The sequence below is a fragment of the Sinocyclocheilus rhinocerous genome, unplaced genomic scaffold (assembly GCF_001515625.1).
Source record: "Sinocyclocheilus rhinocerous isolate Xijiao unplaced genomic scaffold, SAMN03320098_v1.1 scaffold100, whole genome shotgun sequence".
NCBI classification, from domain to species: Eukaryota; Metazoa; Chordata; class Actinopteri; order Cypriniformes; family Cyprinidae; genus Sinocyclocheilus; species Sinocyclocheilus rhinocerous.
This window is the reverse complement of record NW_015624543.1, coordinates 161827-179013: the sequence shown is the minus strand read 5'-3', so window position 1 is coordinate 179013 and position 17187 is coordinate 161827. Positions and strand designations below refer to the sequence as shown.

General features: G+C 37.0%; 2 protein-coding genes across 2 annotated transcripts in view; one reads left to right on the top strand and one right to left on the bottom strand.

The window, feature by feature from the left end:
* Positions 1–1072: 1072 nt before the first annotated feature.
* On the bottom strand, positions 1073–7200 carry LOC107741657 (suppressor of cytokine signaling 6-like). Its single transcript, XM_016554428.1, has 3 exons — positions 7008–7200; positions 6841–6911; positions 1073–4512 (listed from the first exon to the last, which is right to left on the bottom strand). Exon 3 carries the CDS (start codon positions 4386–4388, stop codon positions 2121–2123), a length of 2268 nt encoding a protein of 755 aa, XP_016409914.1. The 5' UTR covers positions 4389–4512; positions 6841–6911; positions 7008–7200; the 3' UTR covers positions 1073–2120.
* A 5909-nt stretch (positions 7201–13109) lies between these two features.
* Positions 13110–17187, top strand: part of LOC107741901 (rotatin-like) — a 67544-nt gene continuing 63466 nt past the window's right edge. The window contains 1 exon segment of the mRNA XM_016554699.1: positions 13110–13221. Coding sequence (XP_016410185.1) covers positions 13110–13221 — 112 coding nt within the window.

The window sequence follows — 17187 nt, the reverse complement described above, 5'->3', positions numbered from 1 at the left end:
CATTTTTGGCTTGAAGCAGAGTTTATGAAATACTGACAGGCTGACATTCTGCTATTTTGGAGGACAGAGGGTGAGGAAAGCCTTCTGTCATTCGGCAAAGGGCAAAAAAATCTTCTATATTCACTCAAGAATTTATGAATGCATAATTCCTTTGAGAAATTTGCAGATTAATTGAAAGTTTGCTTATGGTTCAAGTATAAACAAGCGAAATGTCTCTATAAAACTGTGCTTTTAGGTTTGGGTAGGTTGTCACCAATTCCAATAATTCCAGCACTAGAATATGAAAATACTTAAAATGATGTTTAACAAAACAAATAAGATGTTCATGAACCATAATAAACCTTTGCTTTAATGTACGTGAGCCAAAAATGATTTAGACAGAACAGAATACTGTATGAACCACACTCTACAAAATAAATAAAAAACAAAACCTCTTTTGTTCCCTACCTGCTCCCTTTTTGTATAACATCACAGATTTGTGGCATTCTGCAAATATTATTCTATAACATTTGTTTTGGATATGATTCACAGTCCTATTTTGTGGCGAATTTGCTGTTGCACAGATCTACAAAAGTCCAACGGACGAATAAATGTTTTACTGTTAACCTCTAATAAATGTAAAGCATTAATCCTAAATAAATACTTATTCTCTCACAAAAGTTGTCTGTCGAACTTTAAAGCATTCGACATGATAACTGTATTCCACCAAAACAAAAGCATATTCGCAAGTTTCATTAAAAGTACCGATTTGTAGAAGGAAAACTATGAAAACCTGCCAAAAACGTGGCTGACATCATATTTCCAGAGAAAAGCAAATTTCTTGTAAAGGTGCGATCACATGCATCATTGTTCGGCGAATTTTCTTGGGCGAAAACCCAGTAATTTCAATAGGAATCCACATGATTGGGAATTTCACACAAGTTGCGAAAGATTTCCTCACACAGATTTCACAACATATTCGCCACACTGACCAACAGAAAACTGCTTGGTTTGAAGGTGACTTCTAATAGCTGTGCTTCATACATCGCTACACTATGGAAAATAACTTTTTGTTCACGAAATTTTGCTGAAATTTCACCAATGTGACCACACCTTTAAGGCCCTTTCACACAGGACGCGGCAAGCAGTGGAATCGCCGCGCGGCTGCCGCTTTCTCTTGTAGTGGAAGCGTTTTGTGCAGTTGAGGCGGTGGTCGCGTTGCGGTCTCAGAGTGGACGTTGCCATAGTTACAATTGTCAACATCACCTTTGTATTTACTAAAAACTAAGTAAAACATAACGGAAACTTGTGTTTGCGTCATTCTGCCATTAATTGTTGTCATTATTTACCTTTTTTTCTTGTTGCACAAGTGAAGTTGTTTTTGATGAATTGTCTAAAGAGCATACCTGTGAGGTCACGATTGAAGTAAAAATTTGAATGAAATATAATTTTATTTATGTCTCTGTATGAGATTTTAGATGGGTCACACAGTTCTGGGAAATCTATTACACTTCTTCTCCTCTATTTTTCCAATAGGCAGTTCAGTTAAATGTTCTATGATTGGTTATTGGTAATCTGTTCACTGATTGGTTGAAATCAACGCGGCTGCCGCTCACAAAAAGATAAAATATTTTTATCTTTGGCGGCGCCTGCCATGAATCACCGTGCCCTGGAAGCGGCAGGATTTTGGGTGCACGAGCACCGCTTGCGCTCTGCCTCCGTGCTGCTAGCGAAACCGCCAGCATTTTGCCGCTTTTTGCATGTCTCCCATTGAGAATGAACTAGACACTCGCGACTGCCACGTACCGTGTAAAAGGGCCTTTACACTACAGCAAAACTATTGATGAATGAAGCACATTATTGCAACATCCAATCTTCAAATCCAAGCTTTGTATTAGCATCACTGCAAAACATATTCATATAATCAATACGAATATGTGTATTAAGCATGGCATCCCAATACTAAATAGTTTCTGGACTTACCACGTTGCTCTGAAAAGACCTGCAAAATGTAAAACACTGAATCTGAGCAACAACAAATTTACACAACTGATCACCTGACCTCCATATATGTAAACTGTTTTGAGAACGCGCCACTCAACAAAAAGTGCAATTTATTACCATATCCCACTACAGTCTGTTCAGTAGTGCTTCTCCTGCAAATAATCTTTCATTTTGTTTGGTAAAGGCAGTTTCTGAATCAAATCTATCCGCGTATACTGTCGGATGACAAAGCGGCAAAGATATTGCAGCGAACGCACTTGCATGAATCGCGACACGGGATTGGTCAGCCGAACGGGGTACATGGCAGACCCCGGCAGACGGGATCTGGAGTAACAGAACGCGCCGTTTTCAGAGTCTTTTATAGAGTGCTCGATGAGATCTACGATGGAAGTGTGACCTTCTATGTCTGGCTGCTCGTAAAAGCTGAATCTGCCATTCGAATGTTCGATCCTGGTGTGAAGCGTCTTTCCCTGTGACCGAAAGCTCAGGCTGAGGAGATAGCGATCGTCTGAACTGTCCCTCACCAAAAAAGAGCCATCTGGAAGGTTGATGAGCTTCTCCTCGGCCTCCCATCGAGTTATAGGTCCCCAGTACCAACCCTGCTTGGCCAGTTTTTTAAGTTCCTCTGTAAGGCTTGTTACAACCATGGGTCCGCTGCTTTGGAAAGAATCGTACACCCTGCTAACACCGGGAGCGGAATTAGGGTCAAAGTTCAGGTGGTGCCTCACTCTCTCGACAACATGAGAGTCTGCACCACTGAACCCAGAGAGGGTCCTTGAAATATCGTTGCTGGAAAGAGGTGACAGGGAGGGAGAAAATAAAGGTGTGTCGGCTCTGGAGTTGGAAAGGACCATCGCCGGAGTACCAGGAAGGTGTCCGTTCACCTCCTGCTCCATGAGAATGTCCGATGGCATGAGATCATGGTCATCCGGGCCCTGATCCACGTGCAACGAGTTAGATTCGACCTGATCGATCACGTCCATTGGCGAGGGACCATCCAAGCAGAAGGACTGGGATGAATCTGTGTACATTCCCTCATCTAAAGGCATTGTGTACTGGATGTAGTCCTGAGGTGTGAGTCCAATAGGCACGTGATCCTCAATGTTCAAATGCAAGTTGCCACTCTGAGTCTCCATGTCCTTCAAAGACTCGCTCTGATCCTGGAACAGACCTTCTAAATGGATGTCATGGAACTCCTTTCTGATGCCATTGAGGGAGGGACTGGGACTGGGGGAGTGGACCATAGCTTTGACCTTCACCTCCATCTTGATGCAAGCCTCTTCGGAGCCGATGGGTCGGAAAGGCCACGGAGAAGGGCTGTAATGATGGCTTCGGAGGGACGAGGACCTTAAGGGCCGCTGGGCTTTGACTTCATTAAAGCTTATCGGGACCGACGAGGAAGAGAAGGTGTCATCATCATCTCCAGAGCCCACTGCAGTGGAGCCTCCTTTGACTTTCGCTTTCTGTTTGGTAGACAGTCTCCTCTTTAGAGTGCCCATAAGACTCTCGCTTTTCGAATCGGCTCTGGAGTTGGAAAGGACCATCGCCGGAGTACCAGGAAGGTATCCGTTCACCTCCTGCTCCATGAGAATGTCCGATGGCATGAGATCATGGTCATCCAGGCCCTGATCCACGTGCAACGAGTTAGATTCGACCTGATCGATCACGTCCATTGGCGAGGGACCATCCAAGCAGAAGGACTGGGATGAATCTGTGTACATTCCCTCATCTAAAGGCATTGTGTACTGGATGTAGTCCTGAGGTGTGAGTCCAATAGGCACGTGATCCTCAATGTTCAAATGCAAGTTGCCACTCTGAGTATCCATGTCCTTCAGAGACTCGCTCTGATCCTGGAACAAACCTTCTAATTGGATGTCATGGAACTCCTTTCTGATGCCATTGAGGGAGGGACTGGGATTGGGGGAGTGGACCATAGCTTTGACTTTCACCTCCATCTTGATGCAAGCCTCTTCAGAGACGACTGGCCGGAAAGGCCACGGAGAAGGGCTGTAATGATGGCTTCGGAGGGACGAGGATCTTAAGGGCCGCTGGGCTTTGACTTCATTAAAGCTTATCGGGACCGACGAGGAAGAGAAGGTGTCGTCATCATCTCCAGAGCCCACCGTGGTGGAGCCTCCTTTGACTTTCGCTTTCTGTTTGGTAGACAGTCTCCTCTTTAGAGTGCCCATAAGACTTTCGCTCTTCGATCGGTTCTTATGACCCTTCTCATCCTCCCCATTAAGATCGCAACCTACCAGCCCTTTGGTGTAACAGCCTCCGAAGAGAGAGTCATCCTTGGTGAACTCGGCCACTAAAGATGGCTGCTGAAGCATGACGAAATCCCCATCTTCTTTGCCCTTTATGTTAAGTGACTTTCTGATCGTCTTCAGACTGATCTTCTTCATCCTTGTACACCCAGTCAGGTGAGGGCATGGGACGGTCTTATCTGCTGACCGAAGGATGCTAACCGCAGGGTCTGGCCATGTGACTGGGAAATGTCAATCATGTGAACGCCAAAGCCTTCGTCATCTACAAAAGGTGAGATAAAAGACATCATGAAAACTAGACACATGAGAACTTAGCATGCAGGGTTCTCACACTTTTTGATTTATAATGACACTTCAGGTCATCTGTGACTGATATATCAGGCAGTATTTTTTTTCTGTCTGGCCGTTTCGCTAGATAAGACCCCTATTCTTCGGCTGAGATTGTGTAGAGCCTTTTGAAGCTGCTCTGAAACTGCCATTTGGACCTTCAGCCCGTTGGCCACCATTGCAGGGCTCCAGACAAAAAAATCGAGTAAGGAGCCATTGGCTCCTATAAGAAAAAAAAAAATATTTTTTAGGTTCCACAGAATAAACGTGTTTTATTTATTTTATTTTTTACATTTTAACATTTCAGTCATACTGTTACGTGTTTATGTCTAATCTTTTCTTGACTTTATCAGCATTTTAATCCATCTTGTAGATGACCTGGGAACTAAGGTTCACTTAAAGTGGGAACTAAATGTTTTTTCCAACTATTGAAATATACAGTCACAAAGAATTGTTAATTACACCGAATCTGTACCAATATCGTGGACCATAAGCATCACTTGACTCAAGATTTAGAACACCAGCCGCATGAAAATACATTACAATGACAGTAAATATCTAAACAGGGTTTTACAGAACGTGTCTATTTACAACAAAAGACTTACACATGGGACACGATTCATCCCATCATTCATGGCAGCTATATGCTGATCCACTTCATTTATTTTCATTCATTATTAATGGAAACACAAGAAGGGCTTTTCGTGTTGCAGCACGCTGAAGCATGTGCGTCTCTCCAAATAAAGGTGCTTCACGATGCCATAGAAGAACCTTTTTTGTCTAAATGGTTTCATAAAGAACCTTTACCATCTGAAGAACCTTTACGTTTCACAAAAGGTCCTTTGTGGCGAAAGAAGGTTCTTCAGATTATAAAAAGTTGAGAAAGAGATGGTTCTTTAAAGAACCTTTGACTGAATGGTTCTTTGTGGAACCAAAAATGGTTCTATAAAGAACCTTTTAAGCACCTTTATTTTTAAGAGTGTATGTCTTACACACTTTCAGTCTGTTTTTCTTAAATAGTAAAATGCAATTTTATAGGGGGAGTTGAATCATGTAGACAACAGGTTAAGTAAAAATAACTCTAGGCTCTCTTATAAAATAGCCTACCTTTTGATGTTAATTCATGTTTATTATGTACTATAGTAGTAAAGGGAAAGATTAAATGGGTTCACTTGCCGCTTGAACTGAGGCGCTAAAGCGAACGCGCCTGCCGCATTAAAGAGCGCCAAAACAACAAAACTGTATTTATTGTTTTAATTTCGTTATGAATTTGGAATAATTTTAAAGCCGATACTTTTTTTTTATTAAAAAGTAACAAAGCACAAAGCTTTTTGCGATTACTGGACGGCAAGTGCGCTTCAAATAATATGAAGTTCATGCATTAACGGAACACAGCATATAGACTAAGATCTTGATGAGAAGAAGCCATATTAGTAATGATTATAAACGAGAATTGTAAACGATATCGAACTGGTTTTCTTTCAAATACAAATCTTTGTAATCCCAGGCTATCTGTAATCAGAAGCACATTTATAACTGGAATATAATTTAATTTAATTCACATGTGTTTCATAAACACATAATCCTTTATGGATACAATCCACCATCAAAATGATTTGCCATCATTTAATTTATATAGTCGCCAGTGGCGACCTCAGCAAAAACTTCACTCGCAAACTAATATTTTTGGTCGCAAATGCGACCATTTTAGTCGAGGATAATAAGGCGGTTATAAATAATATGTTGATATGAAATCAATAGATCAGTTTACGTCCTTCACAAAATTTAAAACCAAAAATGATTGCTTTGAATGCATTTACTTATAATCATTCTTACAATCCTCAAAAACAGCAGTTTACTGCAGAATGACACAGGCCTTTATATCAACACATTTAGCTTGCATATGATACGACAGTATCTAACGTTAACTCAATAACCATAAAGCAACACAGAACTTAAAAAATGTAAAGATTAATCAATTATGATACATTTTAAAGTAGGGATGGAACGATTACCGGTTTCCGTGATAACTTTGGTCACTATAACCGTGATATGAAATTTTCATACCGTTACATCCCTATTTTAAAGTTTGGACTGTCAGATCAATCTCTGTAACTTTGTCTCGCAAAACAAACAAAAAAAAGCAGGCCTAAAATGAGCTGACTTGGCTAACGTTAGCAGGCTACGGGACCTTCATCATATCAGACACAAATAGAGAGTGTAAATATTAACGTCGTACATACAACAAATTATACCCACTTACCACTTTAAATAGAGTTTAATTCTCCTCTCTTCCTTCAGAAAGATGGATCTGGGTCGAATGTGTCTGTAAATCTGACGACGAGGATTGCATTTAGCATTAGCGTGCTAATAACAGACTGCTAGCTGCTAATCTAATCTAACAGCTCCCTCGCACGAACAAGAGCCCACTGCTGATGGTCTGTCATCATCTCATGCACGTGAAGAGCCGAGGCTGTTTTCTCCTCAGCTGTATTTGCCCGTTTGATGAGAGAAACATTCCTTAAAGTTTTATGACAGCTCCATTTCTCTCTTCCTCTTTTTTGTGCTAGCTGCTAGCCACTACTAGCCACTTTGGCTACAGCCCGGTTCTCTCCCTCTTCCTTTGTTGACTGTTGCATTATGGGAAAAGATTCAGAAACGATAACAAGAGGGAGGAGGGTGTCTGGACTTGGATTGAATTTATTAATTTATTTGTTTATTTGAACTAGCCAAAATAAATACGTAAATTCACATTTTGCAGACAACAAACCATATACTATATAGCATATTGATATAGGTTTAACATCTTAAGTAGGCTATGTAGCAGATTATTTATTATAGCATATTCAGTTATTTAACTGTATTATCTGAAATGTGATATTATTTATGTATTATGGGAAAGGGGGTCATGTTTATTCATTCATTCATTCATTCATTCATTTATAATAGCCAACAAATTCACATTTGGTGTGCAAGCCATCACATACTAATATGAGTTTGACAAGGTTTGAAACTTTGATTGCATTTCGTTACCTTTTAAAGTGTTTATTAAACAGTGTGTTATTTGAAATGTGATATCTATTATTTATGTGATATGTGAAATATGCAGAGGGAGGGTGTTGGGTTTTTTAATTCATTCATTCATTCATTCATTTTTGTATGTATGTATGCATGTATGTATGCAAAAATGTCTACACATCGGCTTCATATTAGGATCTAATCACTTATGACTTACAAATGGTGTCAATCCTTTATTAATATCATTAACACTTATATTATCTGAGAGTGAGTTATCTATAAAATCATATAATTTAATTCATGCTAACTTGTCAATCAAATTAATATGAATTGAAATGATAAATAATTTTTGAATTATAAAAGTTTTACAAAGCACTGTCACTGTACACACACACACACACACACACACACAATGTTGTAGCTTGAATTCACAGGCCTGGGACAAAATTAATACACTCAGCAATAAGGAATTTAAAAGTCTGTCAGGTATGTTTCAATTTAAGCAGATAAAATGCCCTTCAAAAGATGAAAAGTTATCTTTATTAAAAGTTATCAGACTCTCAGATCAGCACAGTCTTGTCATGCAAGTTTAATTATTTTTTTCCACATCAGTATCTTTATATTCTGAAGTGTCTTTGTATCTTAAATATGCTTAATAATGAAAACAAACACAGATAAACACATACATATATTCATGTTATTTTTCTGTATAAGTGTTTGACAAATAAACAGCAAAAAAAATGTATATATATATATATACGTATATACTGTATATATATTATTTTTTTACGTATTTAATTTATGAATATTTTGTCAGGCTACAATCTTCTTTTTTCCTAAGCGCTGCAGTGTTATTTGAGATAGAGCATGAACTCTCAAGTAATTCATTGGTGGCCTAATTAGTGTCAGTATTGTTTTAAAGTGGGTAATTGTGTTTACTGCTGTTGGTCTAATTTGAGCCTTACTCTCAGATGCTGTGTTTTTTCCACCCTTAAAGTTAAAGTGTCAAGTTAATAAAATGCTGTGGTGAACCTGCCGGAGCTCTTTGTGTAGAGACAGCCTCTATGCAAAGAGTCTAATTACGTGCCCCTATTAGAGCTTATCAAGCTGAACCACATTATATCCAGAGAGGAGGAGAGGACCTGTTTCGTTAAAAGAGCACAGTCATGCTTATAAAGGGGTTTTAGAAGACAAACCAGAATCTTTATATAAAGATAAACAGGGTTTCTTTGCATGCTTTTTATGTCTTTTAAAAGCAAGAGATTATCATTTGTCATATCTCATATGATTTTTTCTATTTTGTATGAAAGCTGCATGCATGAGCCAGAAATTATTTGCTCAATATGTCTGCAGCATCTCTCACATTGATTTAGTCCTTCAGCTTGACTGTTTTCGCTAGAGGGACAGTTGTCAGAGGTCCCTCGGTGCCCAACCTAATATCTTCAGCACTTGCGAAATTATTTGCTCAATATGTCTGCAGCATCTCTCACATTGATTTAGTCCTTCAGCTTGACTGTTTTCGCTAGAGGGACGGTTGTCAGAGGTCCCTCGGTGCCCAACCTAATATCTTCAGCACTTGCAGTGGAGTGGAAGACGTGTATTACAGACATGTCAGACAGTGATGGTACCGGTGGGACCACTTGGGTTTTTGTTGTCTGAGATTACTTGGCTAGAGCGGCTCTTGCTCTCCGGTCGGGGGTCATTTTATGGATTGATCATGTTTACCTCTTTAGCGTATGCCCTCTTTTCCTTTCAAGTCAACAACTGCATGCTCTGGATGCATTAGCATGCAGGAAAGGCAATCCATGAGCTAGTCCTTCAAAACCTCTGCTCGCTCCACATGGAGAGTTTTTAAAGGGTCTGAGAGAGTTTGCATTAATTACACCTGAAACAGCTGGAGCCGCACTGAATGTAATGAGTCAGCTATATACGACTCAAGCTGAATGCAATTAACGGATGCAAAGAAAACACCATTGATATTTACTTAAGCATGTAAAACATGGTTTGCTCATTGTCTTTAAACTGAGCTTATGCTTTTGGGGTCATTTTGGTGTAAATGTGCTTTGAAGAACTCTGGATGTTATGTAAATATGATGGCTTGGTTGTGTAATGTTAAAGTATGCGTTGTAATAACATGAGGCATTATTCTGTTATATCACTTTCTGATTTGTGTTTTTAAATTCATTTAGATATTTTATCAACTTTTTTTTTTTTTTTGCCACACTTCATTGATGCCAAACTAGAAATGTTTGTGTTTTTAAATTCATATTATACAGGATATTATTTAGGATTATCAAAATAGCCTCTAATTGCACTGATTTAGCCATGTAAGTATTTTATTTGATTTTATGGAGAGAGAAAAAAACTGTTGTAATGTGAGTGAGACGAAGCTGTTGCATAAATTCATGCACACATAACAACATTGCATTATACTTTTTTTTATTAATAAAAATTATTTTCTAAATGTGTTATGCCATTAATTACATACAAACAAATTAATTCATTCATTAATTCATTCAGTCATTCATTGTATTTCATCATAATTTCTGTTCTTCTTTCTTCTCTATTGTGATGAATATCTTAGTGAAACGCTTCTCTAATGAGAAGAAAAATGAATGGCTGGGAATTTATTTTATTGATCAGGAACTGATTGGATCATTAGATTGTTGTTGTTTGCTAATTGCTGCGATCTCATGTGAGTGACAGGTTGCTGGAGGGAAGAAGTTGTTTTCCTGCCTTCGTGCCAGTGAACATTATTTAGGATTATCAAAATAGCCTCTAATTGCACTGATTTAGCCATGTAAGTATTTTATTTGATTTTATGGAGAGAGAAAAAAACTGTTGTAATGTGAGTGAGACGAAGCTGTTGCATAAATTCATGCACACATAACAACATTGCATTATACTTTTTTTTATTAATAAAAATTATTTTCTAAATGTGTTATGCCATTAATTACATACAAACAAATTAATTAATTCATTAATTCATTCAGTCATTCATTGTATTTTATCATCATTTCTGTTCTTCTTTCTTCTCTATTGTGATGAATATCTTAGTGAAACGCTTCTCTAATGAGAAGAAAAATGAATGGCTGGGAATTTATTTTATTGATCAGGAACTGATTGGATCATTAGATTGTTGTTGTTTGCTAATTGCTGCGATCTCATGTGAGTGACAGGTTGCTGGAGGGAAGAAGTTGTTTTCCTGCCTTCGTGCCAGTGAACACGTCATCAGAGAAGGGATGTAGTTGCAAGACAAATTAAAAAATATTAATAATAATGATGATATGCACAGATTAATTACACACTGCAATATTCCATTAAAAAAATATGATCTTCATTGGAACAAATTTAGAGAAATTTTGCATTACATTAGTTGCTCATCAATGGATCCTCTGTAGAGGATGGGTGCAATCAGAATGAGAGTCTAAACAGCTGCTAAAGCAATAATCCACAAATAATCCACACGGCTTGAGTTGATCAGTTAATTAATGTCTTATGAAATGAAAAGCTGCATGTTTGTAAGAAACACCATCATTAAGATGATTTAACTTTAAACCATTGCTTCTGGGAAATATATCCTTAATCCATAATAATGCTTCCTCCACTGAAAAGACCATCCCCTGTTGTCCTCTCACATCAAAATCCACCAGTATATTTGTTTAAAACTGTTTTCACTTGTAAACAGTGTTTGATGCATATTTCTCTCCTGATTCAGGCGAGACAATTTTTCAATGGAGAAAGCAATATTATGGATAGAGGATATTTTAGCCAGAAGCAACGGTTTGAAGTTAAAAACATCTTGATGATGGATTTGTTTATTACAAACACACAGTTTGTTTGTTTTTTTACAAAATGTTAATTGATAGATACATGTTGAATTCTTGTGGACATTCTGATGGCACCCATTCACTGCAGAGGATCTACTGGTGAGCAAGTGATGTAATGCCTCAGGGTGAGTACATTTTCAGCTAATTTTAATTTTGGGGTCAACTATTAGTTTTATAATGGCTTTATAATAACTGGAGTTTAAATATAGCTAACAAAATATATATTGTGTGTTTGATTGGTCCAGACGCTACAAATGTTTTTTTTTTTTTTCAATTTATGAGTAAAATAAAGCCTATGGTAAACATGACAATACTTTGATGTTTTGTTCTACAATGTCAACTGTGCACACCCATACTGAAAACTTGAATTTTGAAGCCGTTTTTGAAAATGTATGTTTCTAATACATAACTAGATAAGACAGTTTGGGGTGTGAGTGTGTGCAGTTTATGTTGTAGAACAAAACGTCAAAGTATTTTTAAGTTATGTTTATCACAGGCTTTATTTTACTCATAAATGGAAAAACCCATTATAAAAGCCTATAGGAAAATCTTGAAGGAACCAAAGTAGTCTTCTGGGTTCTGATGTCACATACACCACTCTATATTGATTTTGTCCATCTGGAATTAACTGGATTGTTGTTTGCTGATAGCTGTGATATCATGTGAGTGACAAGATGCTGGAGGGCAGAAGTAATTGTCCCTCCACTGAGTCAGTGCACATCAGAGAAGAGATGTTGTTGTGAGGGGGGAAGGGACGTTAATGTTTTTGAATAAAAAAATAATGATGTGCACAGATAAATTATTTATAACAAACACTGAAATTATTATAAAAAAAACACCAAATGTCCAATTTCATGGTGACTTGCACAAAGCAGATACCCCCTGGAACCCGCTCACTGTCATATAGAAAGTCTCAAGGGATGTAAGGACTCAGGGTGAATACATTTTCAGCAAATTTTCATTTGGTCAAATAGTCTTATCTATTGTGAAGTATATACCGAAAATAAACCGATATTTTTTTTTTTTTGAAGCAGTCATGTTTAAATTTGAAAACATATGTTTCTATTAAGCAGCTAGATAAGACAGTTTAGAGAGTGAGTGTGTGTAGTTTATTTTGTAGAACAAATGGTCAAAGTATTTTCAAGCTATGTTTACCACAGGCTTTATTTTACTCATAAATTGAAAAACCCCACTATAAAAGCCCATACAGGAAAATCTTGAAGGAATCAGCAGTTTTGACGTCACACCTACACCACTCTATATTGATTATGTCCATCTGGAATTAACTGGATTGTTGTTTGCTGATAGCTGTGATATCATGTGAGTGACAAGATGCTGGAGGGCAGAAGTAATTGGCCCTCCACTGAGTCAGTGCACATCAGAGAAGAGATGTTGTTGTGAGGGGGGAAGGGACGTTAATGTTTTTGAATAAAAAAATAATGATGTGCACAGATAAATTATTTATAACAAACACTGAAATTATTTTAAAAAAAACACCAAATGTCCAATTTCATGGTGACTTGCACAAAGCAGATACCCCCTGGAACCCGCTCACTGTCATATAGAAAGTCTAAAGAGTTTCAAAATAACCAAATTAGAAATCGGAGTGTCTACCTGGTCTTTTTCGATATCAAATGTGTTTGGGTTATGTTCCATATTGGACTCTTAGTGCGGAATATTCATGATGAATCCGGGCAGGAGCATGGGTGCAAGGCAGGGCGATAGATTTGGTTCATCAGTCAAGCACTTTATCTCACAGTGGGAAAAAACGCAGAGCGATCCTCTCCGTATCGCAGGTTCGCATATCAGAAAGAGACAGCCATGTGGAAAATAAAACAGGGAAATCAGTCCAAAGGTCTTCAGGTCAGGGATGTGCTGAGAGTCATATCAACTGGTCAGACCGCTCAGGGAGGAGACCACAGCACTGTGGTGTTTTAGACAAATAGAGTGATTTGGACAGTGAGGCTTCGGTGATGAATCATACCGAACCCGGGACACATTCATCTGAAGGTGCAGTCTGTTTCCTCAGGCTGGAAAGCTTTGAATGACTGATCTCAGATCTAGGCTGATTACCAGCAGGGTCTATCACAGTGAGCACATGGTGAACATTTAGGTGTTTAAATCATATTTCATCTGCCACATACAGGCCTTTAGTTCTTATATAAAGATGGATGGACGAAAGGTGAAAAACTCATGCAATGCTATCCAGAAGACCTATCCTATGAAATCAGCCTGAAAATGTTATTTAATCAATCTTTGTGGATTGTTGGTTCATCAGACTGTAGAAAGTGTTTGTTCTCTATTCAAGATTCAAGATTGTTATTAATAAAAAACAGATACACAAGACATCAGTTTATTTGACGATGATCTTGAGATATTTATCAAGGACAACATAATAAAGTAATAAACATGTCATAACAAATAATTGATTTATATTAATAGATTAAAGTAATAGGAATAGTTCACCCAAAAAAGAAAATTTGCTTACCTTCAGGCCATTCAGAATGTAGATGAGTTTGTTTCTTCATCAGAACACTTACATCACACCAATGGAACCACTGCAGTGAATGGGTGCCATCAGAATGAGAGACCAAACATCTTATAAAAGCATTACAATAATCCACAGGTAATCCAGATGACTCCAGTCCATGAACATTGTGTGAAGTGAAAATATGCGTGTTTGTAAGAAACAAAAAATATTACTAAGGAGCTTTAACTTTAAACACTTTCTCACTTCTTGACAAAATAATAACATTTCCTCCAGTAAAAAAATGTCCATCCACTGTTGTACTCTCACATCAAAATCCATCGACATATTTGTTTAGAACTGTTTTGGAAGGTTTTGCTTGTAAATGTTGCTTGACCTGTGCATATTCAGATGAGACAACTTTTTTCACTGGAGAAACCAATATTATAAGTACTCATTTAAAGTTAAAAATGTCTTGATGGATTTGGGTTTTTTACAAACACACAGCTTTTCACTTTATAAGATGTTAATTGATGGACTGGAGTCATGTGTATTACTGTGGATTATTTTGATGTTTTTATTTGTTGTTTGAGCTCTCATTCTGACGGCACCCATTCACTGCAGAGGATCAAGTGATGTAGTGATAAATCCAATGAAGAAACAAACTCTACATCTACAATCTATCTTGTATGGCCGGATGGTGAGTACATTTTCAGTTGATTTTAATTTTGGGGTGAACTGTCCCTTTAACTAATGGCAATGTACTGTGCTCTTGCATTCAAATGTCTTTTTGTCTAATGTTTTTTTTCTGTTGTATATAATTTGTATTGTTTATAATGTCTTAACCCTACTTAAATTAAGATCAATTAATCTCTGTCTGTTATGTAACTGTCTTTTAATAGAAAAAATAAATATATGTGCAGTATTAATTGTAATATTTATCACAGCTTTCTAAAATCGTACAATATCACAGCTTTGTCCTCTGTCACCTACCGCTTATAATCCATAAAAAGATGTGTGCCTGCTGAGCCGTCTATCAAAATCTAGAAGTATTTTAATTCTCACTTTTGAGGATCCTACTGTGTTGTCATATGTCACCGTCCAGAGTGAGAAAATCTTAGTCACCAAATAAATATAACCTGCAAAATCATATAAAGCTTTAGAGTCTTTGCACACCATATATTATATATCTATATGATACTATTTTTGAGGTTTCTAGAAATTTGGTGGGATTTGCAATGATGCCTAAAAATATTTAGTATACTGATCATGTTTGGAAAATATAACGGATCACTGTACTCATCTCACTGTATTTAAAAATATATTATTTTTTCTTGTGTGTAAACAGTGTGGTTTATAAGGTATCAGTGTTGTAATGAACAGTGACATTTCTAGCTGTGAAAAGAGTCAGAGTACAAATGCCAACCAAGAAATCAATAAAAGATGCCTTGTAGGTCATCTAGTCATCTAAGACTGTGGATGCTCCTCATGTGGTTACATGCACATTTAACAAATATGGTACACTTTGGTGTCTCATGACTTTTTTATAGCATGAAAGTCACAAATCCAATGTGTATTGCTGTGAGAATTATTAGAAATGTTATAAACTGTTTTCTAACATAAAATGAACCTAACATGAAAAGAAGCTAGATAAAAAAAAAACAGTTTATCCAAAAATAAAATCATTTACTCATCCTCATATCTTTTTAAACCTCTAAGAAAGACCTTTGTTTTAAACTGTAACACAAAATAAGTTGTTCTGCTGAATGTGAGTTTTGGTAACAGGGTTGCAAACATTACAAAACACATAAAAAATTAATAGAAAATGCAATAGCTCATATAATATTTAGTTTGACTTCTTGAGGCTCACCGTGTGAAGGTTAAGTACATTCTTTCACTGAGTATTATTTATTTGTGTTAGTATTAGTGTTATTTTACAATGGAAGCTATCATTTCTATAGTAGGCTACTAGTTGGCCTATTACTATGACATATAAGCATATAGTAATTAGTATTGAAAACATTAGTAACTTAATAAAACTGACCCAGTTGTAAAAAAAAAAGAAAGAAAGTAAAAATTGATTATTTAGTAATCTACAACTTTTGCTTTGCAACAGCATAACATTAAGAATAAAGCAATAGTAGCTATTATTATGGTAAAAAAAAATAAAATTTTCATAAGGGGGCATTCACATAAATTATGCACAGAATGCAATTATTGATTTCTTTATATTCTTTATATTTTGCAAAATATATGCTTGTTTCAAGCTGTTGTGAAGACCAAAGAAATCTGCACGGCCTCTCACACATATCTGACATATAAGTTACCGGAAGTGCCTGACAGTGGCGCGCTAGTTGAAAACAGACCCGCGACTCTGCCAGTCTCTTTATAAAAGAGACAGTCGGCGTTTTGAGCATTAAACAACAAACAGTTGATTTTGAAATAGCCTGCTAAGCTAAACAGAAGTGAAGCTGTATGTTTTGATCAGTTATTTGGTTTAACCCAGACGTGCATGCATAATTACCAGTCCTGCTAATATTGTTGTTGTATCTTGCAAAAAAGTATTTTTTCAAGTCATAAAAGTTTGTTGAAGTCACAGCGTTACAAGGGCTAACAGTTAAATGTGTTGCTGCGCATTCGTTTTTATAGTTTAGCTCACAAATGATCTGTCAAACTTTTCATTTTTGGATTTATTTAATGATAATAACATCCACCTGCATCTTTTTTGTAAACGTGTGTAGTTGAACTGTGTTGAACTGCAATCTGTGTTATAGCATCATGAAAATGCATCAGCCTGCTTTGTATACGCTGCAAAAATGAATTTCTTGCATTTTGCGTTTACTCTACAAATAACTAAAACATTCTTAAATTAAGATACATTTGCTTGTATCACAAAATGACTTAATATATTAAGTCTTGTTTTCTGAAAAATGTATCAAAGTTATGCGAGTGGGGTCAGAAAAATAACTTTAATTCAAAAGGAAAACAAGACCCCACTGGCGGATATTTTGTCTTGTTTTAAAGGGGTCATATGATGTTGCTAAAACGAACATTATTTTGTGTATTTGGTGTAATGCAATGTGTTTATGCGGTTTAAGTTTCAAAAAACACATTATTTTCCACATACTGTACATTATTGTTTCTCCTCTATGCCCCTCCTTTCTGAAACGCGTAGATTTTTACAAAGCTCATCGGTCTGAAAAGCGAGGTGTGCTCTGATTGGCCAGCTATCCAGTGCGTTGTGATTGGCCGAATACCTCAAGCGTGTGACGGAAATGTTACGCCCTTTACCATA

What these genes read in the sequence shown, in the direction of transcription:
- LOC107741657 (XM_016554428.1), bottom strand. Translation starts at nt 4,388, where the DNA reads ATGAAGAAGATCAGTCTGAAGACGATCAGAAAGTCACTTAACATAAAG.